Source organism: Nannobrachium achirus, assembly GCF_963921795.1.
Source record: "Nannobrachium achirus genome assembly, chromosome: 13".
In the NCBI taxonomy this organism is placed as follows: domain Eukaryota; kingdom Metazoa; phylum Chordata; class Actinopteri; order Myctophiformes; family Myctophidae; genus Nannobrachium; species Nannobrachium achirus.
In genome coordinates, this window is record NC_137833.1 from 29,833,451 (window position 1) to 29,841,945 (window position 8,495).

General features: G+C 41.1%; 1 protein-coding gene across 1 annotated transcript; it reads left to right on the forward strand.

Annotated features, from left to right (window-relative positions):
* Window positions 1–6,066: 6,066 nt before the first annotated feature.
* On the forward strand, window positions 6,067–7,242 carry LOC308297255 (ubiquitin carboxyl-terminal hydrolase 2-like; the record flags this gene model as incomplete). Its single annotated transcript, XM_080740670.1, has 1 exon — window positions 6,067–7,242. One exon carries the CDS (start codon window positions 6,067–6,069, stop codon window positions 7,240–7,242), a length of 1,176 nt encoding a protein of 391 aa, XP_080596796.1.
* Between the last annotated feature and the right edge of the window lie 1,253 nt (window positions 7,243–8,495).

Genomic DNA, 8,495 nt, shown 5'->3' on the forward strand with positions numbered 1-8,495 from the left:
AAATAGTGTTGTATAAACGACACCTATTGTGACACGCAGGTAGCAGTAGCATAATTATCAAGCATAATCTTTCAGGTACTTGACCTAAGCACTTGCATCCGCAAGGAGAATCTCTCAAGGTATCTTGTATAGGATACACTCCATGAAAGAGGTACTACATAATAATCTCTTTTGACACCAGTTCCTGCAAAACATGGGTAATGATGAGACAGGTCTATATGTGTATTGATTTAAAGAGGGTCAGCACACAGTCATGAAATACCAAACATTAGAAAAAGGGAGAAAACTTGGCAGCTGAAGGTCACTAATCCATCATGTGCTTGTTAAACAATTGGATTGAAATCAAAGAACAATAAAAGTAGAATTGATCGGCTGAAACCCAGACTCAGTGCTTCCACAGAAATGAACTAACCTTGCTGGCTTTTAACAGCTGGTCCAACAAGGCAACGTGTCGCGAGCTTGTACATTAGCTATTTTAACTATTTTCGAATATCTTATTTTATTTAGTATTCTCTGTATTTTTATGGTTTTACTTACATTTCAGATTTATTTCTGTTGTTTTTTCAATTATATTTACTAGCCCTTACCCGTTCAAAGATATGAGCTCCAAAATGATGTGCAGTGTGTGGGTTATGGGATGTGCACTGTGCACACAGTATATGAGGGATGGAAAGTAACTTTAACTGGTGCTTGCATGATGTAGGAGCATCAATGTAAGAAACCCGTTTCGTTTAATGGCTACAGAGATACTGTCCCCCCCCCCCCCCCCCCCAGCCCGCCCGCCCACCCGCCTGCACACACACCCGCCTGCCTGCACACACACACACACACACACACACACACACACACACACACACACACACACACACACACACACACACACACACACACACACACAGAGCTGGTTAAACATTTTGCCTCAAGCTAGATGCAGAATAGATGTGCCTCATGCTAGATGCAGAATAGATAGTAGATACACCATAAAAATGCTAATATACAGCATACGATTTGTGAAAGTGACAAACGGGCTTCACAGTTATGTCAGGTGTGTTCATATGCTTATGGTGATGCGATTTCAGATCAATTGCTCCAGCCACTGAGGAGAAACGCTGTGACAGACACTCACTCAGACACTCACTCAGACACTCACTCAGACATTCGCAAAATTATAGTATAGATGGAAATATTTGGAAAACAATTTGGAAAGAAAGAGATTACTAGTTGCGACCCACAAAAAAAACAGGTCCATGACTCAAAAATGGTTCACGACCCTAAGTTTGGGAAACACTGTTTTAAAGGGCAACAGCTCAGTCAGTAATTGACCCGGCTCCTGCTGTTTCATGCCCATTTTCCCACTGACCTTTGCAGAAAATATTTCCATAGACATGCTGTTAAGGACAGGGCTGACGTGCCACATGCAGCATACACGGGCATGCCTTAATATGTTCGATGTCAAGGATTATATAACATTCTTGGTCATTCACAAATGTTTCTATGGAAATTGTTTCTGTCCCTTGTGTGAGTAAATCTTGTCCTTGGACATTAACTATACTCATGAATGCCATACTTGCCACATGGTGGTTGTATGCCATGATATTTGTTCGTTCCACCCATCTATTAGGGTATTTCACTTTAAAAATGCTATCGTCTACTCAGGCTTTTTGAGCACACCAGACAATTTTTAAGTTTCTCGATTCAGTTTTAAGATATTTGATATTCATCACACACTCCCTTCCTATATACAACTTATTTTTCCTATACCCATTCACTTCAAACTTCATTTTAACCATGATGATAGATTATTCATTGCAAACCCCCGTCCTTGGTTTTGGTGACTCCCAAAAATATAAAAAATGCATTAAAAAAAGAAGAAACACTGCCCACTAACGTATTAGGACACTAACGTATTAGGAGGGCAGTATGAGTCATTTCGATGAATCTATCATGGTTAAAATGGAGTTTGAAGTTACAATGGGTTTTGTAGCCTATGAAGGGGCAGATTAATATCAAATATCCACATACTTAAAAACTGTCTGGGGTGTTCTCAAAAGCCTGCGTGGATGATAAAATAACCCAAATGTATTTTGAAAGTCAAATATCCCTTTAATGGTGATTGTACCAGTCCATAAAGTCTGTTCCAGCTTACAACTTCGACTGAACACTGCCAAGCCCAAAGTCATGTGATATGGAAACACCTGTTCTGAAAAAGAAAACAATCATATTAAGTCTGATCAGTAACACATGTCAAATAATGGTTCTACCTCTATTCAGATAACGCCAATAGTTTTTCATCATAGATAGATCGATCGATGCTTTATTGTCTTTGCGGAGCAGCCATCAGGATACAAAAGATCAAAACACATAAATACACAACACATACTGTAGACAGATGACACAATACATTGACAGTACTGTGCACAGCTCCTCTCTTACAGAGAAGAAAATGGAATAGAATACCAGTCAAAGTTGAAGAGAGCCATCACATTATATTTTATGCACAGAACTGAGATGGGGCCTGGTTGTTTGTTCAGAAGTCCTATACTGTACTTGTGGGGACACTGATCTTGAAGCCCTAGCCTGCAACATCGTCGAGTCCTGATGGTAAAAGATGGTATTGACTGTATAACGGGTGCATTCTATCGCTGGCAATAATAGCTTTCCCCTTCCTAAGTACCCAGGTCTCATACATTGCTGTCATACTCTCAATGGTGGATACATTGACAATTTTATGGATCATGGATGCTTATATAGCATTTTGGCCTCTTCATAATTCATCCAATTTACCACCAAGACTTGCATGCCACAACTATGAATAATGCTAAATCAATATCAATAATTATCATTGATAGTTCACATTAACTATAATTTTATATCGACATGGTTCAATGAGCATCCTAAATAGGCGTTTAAAAGTTGCTATATGAGTCAAACCACATGCTGTCATGGCCTGTTGTCCTTAAAATATAAAACATTTACATATGTATGTTTTGCCCTTTGTCAGGAAAACTATATACAGTACATATCTGATACAGTTAGGTAGACAGATGGTCCTTTCTCCTAAGTGATGCATGTATATACTATTATTATATATACTATTACACTATTACACTCATTACACTATTACCCTATTATTTTATTACACTATTAGGCCGATTACACTATTACACCTACAGTATTACACTACTACTCTATTACACATTTTACTCTATTGCACCTAATACACTATTACACCTACTACACTATTACACTACTACACTATTACACTTACTACACCTGTTACACTATTACACTATTACAACTATTACACCTACAGTATTACATCTATTACACTATTACACTATTACAACTATTACACTATTTCCACTTATCACACCTGTCTGATTTCGGAATGGCGGGGTCTTATAGAAATATGGGAAACCTCGCCATTCAGAAAAATGGAAATCAATCTTCGGAATGGCAGTGTTTCGGAATGGAGAAGTGTAACCCTGACAGTGGATGTCAATGTTGCCCTTCCACCGCAAAATATTACAATGCTACATATTCTATCTAGCATTACTGTTTTGTTTTCACAGGTCAATACTGAATGTCAGGGTACTTGTAAAAGCCATAGCACTGGGTTTATTTGTTAGATTATTGTTATTATTTTCATTATTATATTTGTGATTATTTGGTATATTTGGCACTATGAATTGTATTAGTTTATTAGTTAATTGATTATTGGAATGATTTGGACACCAAGGGCACACCTCTCCCCAGGCCTGGCTGATTACTGATTATGCTGAAAGGGCATAAGTAGGCCTGTTGATGGGGAGATGGTATGCACCTGGGTGGACAAAATGGTTTCTACCAGAGCCAAAGAGAACAATACCAGTCCAGGCCAGGGAAAACGCTGTTTGTACTAATGCACTGTCGATATGAAGTTAAGTAAACTATGCAAACCAAGTTCAACCTGTGTACAATGTTCTTCTTAATGCCTGCGTATATCCAAGTCTGGGTGCATCAGTGAGTTTTGATTGAGTTTATTTGGAGCTGACAAAACTGCACTTACAAAGTAGAAACCAATGTCCTAACAAACTGGAGATCGTGGACAAGAGGAGAGGACTCAAGGAATATTAAACAACTCGGTGACACTATAGGAGTGTGATCACTGTGCTTTGCAACAAAGACACAAATGCAGCTTGGTATGTGTACAAACACTGAATAGAGCTGTATAGGAAAACAGCATAACTATTTTGAGTTATTTTATTATTCGTGTTTTGTCACTGCTGAACTTTTATTGGTGACATGTAATTGCTGCATTGCCGTCCGTTATTATTGTTTTGTATTGTCACTGCCGGACTTTTATCTGTGACATACATGACTGTTGTTTAGTCACTGCCACAACAGTTTATTTTTGATAGTTTGTTTTTGCACTGGACCCCGTGAGCTGCACCGCACTTTAAGTTAAGTGGGTACGATGTCAGACTGGTGGTCAGACCCAGACGATGACCCTCCAGAGCTCAGTCCAGAAGTAATTGACGAAATCGTGAAAAGGTACTTCGCTAACATTCAGGACGACACACCACCTGCTTCTGCAAATGGAGGTGAAGTTCCAAACCAGATACAGGGTCTGGAGGAGTGCACAGGAAGTTTCGCCACAAATGTTGTGGTGGAAGAAAAGATTGCTCCAGTAGAGGACAACGGAGTGACTTCTCAGGGAGAGGAGGCATGTGTCTTGGAGGACGGAGAGACATGGCATGGAGAGGAGGTGAATGTCTCAGAGTCCGGGCCGAAGAACCTCCAGGCTCTGGAAAACATTATGCAGCTGAAAGAGATCAATCTGGAACAGCTGACCAACCCTGTAGAAGAGGACAAAGACGATGGTGAGATGGCTGTGGAGACAGGGGGCTCCTCGGCTGTAGGCTATGTCCCATCCGAAACCGAAGAGGACGACGGTGAGATGACTGTGGAGACAGGCGGCTCCTCGTCTGGCGATGTCACACCTGACCATGAAGATGGACATGGACAGAGGTCCAAAAAAGAGAAAGGCCGCCATCGCAGGAACCGACAGAAAAAGAACACAAAGCAGCGTGCCCAGGAGAAGAGGGAAGATGCGGAGCAGAAACAGAAATGGAAAGACAAGGAGAAAGATGATGTGCCAGAAGAAAGGGGCATACACTTGCCTTCCTTTCTGTGGTGGCTTGAGGGCTAAGTCAAGCCTTAGCAGACTGGTGAAAGACCTGAGCCACCCCTGCTGACTAGATGGAACGTTTTACCTTTTCTCTTCTCCAGCTATCTCTTTTTTCTTTCTTTTGCAGTGAAAAGAAGATTCATTCAAGATTAATTACTCTACACATACTACATACCTTGATTAATGTTTTCTTATATGGCTTCTTATACTTGTTTGTTGTAATTGGTCATATAATTCCCAATTGGGGGGGGAGTGTAAAAGCCATAGCACTGGGTTTATTTGTTAGATTATTGTTATTATTTTCATTATTATATTTGTGATTATTTGGTATATTTGGCACTATGAGTTGTATTAGTTTATTAGTTAATTGATTATTGGAATGATTTGGACACCAAGGGCACACCTCTCCCCAGGCCTGGCTGATTACTGATTATGCTGAAAGGGCATAAGTAGGCCTGTTGATGGGGAGATGGTATGCACCTGGGTGGACAAAATGGTTTCTACCAGAGCCAAAGAGAACAATACCAGTCCAAGCCAGGGAAAAAGCTGTTTGTATTAATGCACTGTCGATATGAAGTTAAGTAAACTATGCAAACCAAGTTCAACCTGTGGACAATGTTCTTCTTAATGCCTGCGTATAACCAAGTCTGGGTGCATCAGTGAGTTTTGATTGAGTTTATTTGGAGCTGACAAAACTGCACTTACAGTACTGTTTAAGTTAATGATAACCGTGTACATATTAGTGTTTTCAGGAGCCAAGACAGCCAAGTTTTCATTAGAATCGCTGTGGTCAAGCAACAGATTGTGTGTTGTCAGACCAGAGCTCCGTCAGCCTTTATAAGGTAAAGATCACTTCAGCCTGCAACAACGCTGTCGGCAGCTAATCCTCTAGCATTATGTTGAATCGCCCCTCCACATCTCAGAACTGCTACACCACCAGCTATGCAAGTGATTATAAATTCTATAAGTTATCCCAGACCCAGAAGGTCACCCCCTCTGTTGCACGCTACTCTTCCTCCAGCTACCCCAGCGGAGGCGCTGAAGAGCGCAAGTCGCTGAAGAGTGCCCATGGCCTGGTGGGGCTGAGGAACCTGGGAAACACTTGTTTCATGAACAGCATCCTGCAGTGCCTCAGCAACACGGAGAGCCTACGAGACTACTGCATGGACAACTCGTACAGCACAGACCTTAACAACACCTATCGCACCAATGCAGCCCTCGTGGAGGAATTCGCCAAGCTGATACAGACCATGTGGGCGTCGTATGGCAGAGAGGCTGTCAGCGCCTTCAAGTTCAAGACTCAGATCGACAGGTCCGCCCCCAATTTTATAGGGTACAAGCAACAGGACGCACATGAGCTTCTGCATTACCTTCTGGATGGTCTGCACAAAGAGGTCAGGGTCACGGTTGGGCCAAGTGGCGCCGTAGACCCATATGGCCAACCGACGGATGAAGAGAAAGGGAAGGAGATGTGGAGTAAATACCTGGAGAGGGAGAACAGTAAGATTGTTGACCTTTTTGGGGGCCAACTGAAGAGCTCTCTGACCTGCCACCACTGTGGTTATGTTTCCACTGTCTATGACCCCTTCTGGACCCTCTCTCTACCCATCCCCAAGGGCCCTGTGAGCAACATAATGGACTGCATGCGGCTCTTCACCAAAGAGGACGTCCTTGATGGGAATGAGAAGGTGACATGTTACAGGTGTAAAGTCAAGAGACAATGCTCAAAGAGGTTCACCATACAGAAATTCCCCAAGATATTAGTGCTTCACCTGAAACGGTTCTCTCACGCCCCTAGAACCAGCAAACTGTTCACTAACGTCAGCTTCCCTGCGAAAAATCTTGACCTGAAGGCGTTTGCCGCTGAAAACAACGCAAATTGCATGTACAATCTATATGCAGTGTCCAACCACTTAGGCACCAGTACCAAAACTGGCCACTATACAGCCTACTGTCGCAGCCCAGTCTCAGGAGAATGGTACACTTTCGATGACTCCAGAGTAACGCCAATATGCTCCAGCAAAGTGCGCAGTGATAATGCCTACATATTGTTCTATGAGTTGTCCTCCTAGGATGGAGATGGATTGATTGAGTGATGGGTGGAGAGGTGGATAATTAATGTGAAGTAGAGAGTCGATGGGGGAGTCCTCATTTGGACTTGTATATCACAGACACTTATCACAGGCTATGTTTTCCACAACGCCTGAGCGTAGAGGTCTTCAAGCCTTTCTAAATTTTGAGGAAATAAATACTATTGTGAACCCTACCCCTACGTATCTGTTCCAGTTGCCAAGGTGACTGACATGACTGTACAGCTTAGACTTTAAGATCATTTAAAATGATCACCGTTATTTAGCACTGTTAAATAAATCACCATCATATATTTCATCAGTTTTAGGAATGGTATTTGGAATACTTCAGCATATCAAACTCGCTCTCGTTATTTGTCCACAGGGTCAACAGCAAATTAGGTAAAACAAGTTTACTGTACATACTTTTCTTTTTGATTTCTAATTGGTGTGGTTGCCCAACAGGGCAACACACTGTAGTCCTGGGGAAACTTTATTTGTGAATGGGTTTGTACCTTGAATCAATAGGCAGGTCAATTAGTCTTTCCCTAATTATGGATATAATAGTGAGTATTGGTTGAGCTTCACATGACAGTTAGCTTGCTGCAGAATATAGTCACTTCGGCAACCACACTTGCAATTTCCAATTGCATCTTTCTAGTTGTTTTCATCATGATGTTTTGCATAGTATTGTATGTTACTGTCATTAATTGTTTTGATCGATGAATTGAGTACAATGGACTCCAGTGGAAACAAGCCAAATTGAGTACAATGGACTCCAGTGGAAACAAGCCATAGGTTTAAATCCTCAGACCTTGTATTGGACCGTACTTTACTGTGCTTATTTTTGCAAACTGCTAATAAAGTATTCAATCTATCAATTCAGTTTAGTGCTCCCTATTCATGGAATGAGTTATATAACACAACAGCAATTTAGAAATGTTTTTGTTTTTAATTTAAATTATTTTTGTTTTAATTAGGGGTTCTTGTTGTTTTTGTTTTTTGTACTATGTTCTTTGCTTACAGTATACAACTTTGTTTTGATCCTGTTTGCAATTATGACTCTTTTGTGCTATGCTTTTTGCAATCTGGGCAACATTGAAAATGAGGGTCCTGCCCTCAGTGTATTTCCGGGATAATGAATGAAGGTTGAAAGAATTACCTGTTAGATTATTACCTATTATAGAACTCGGAGGTCAGAAGTCAGTACTTTGATGTCAATCATCTCTGCCTAAGGTTTTTTTGTTTAACCATTT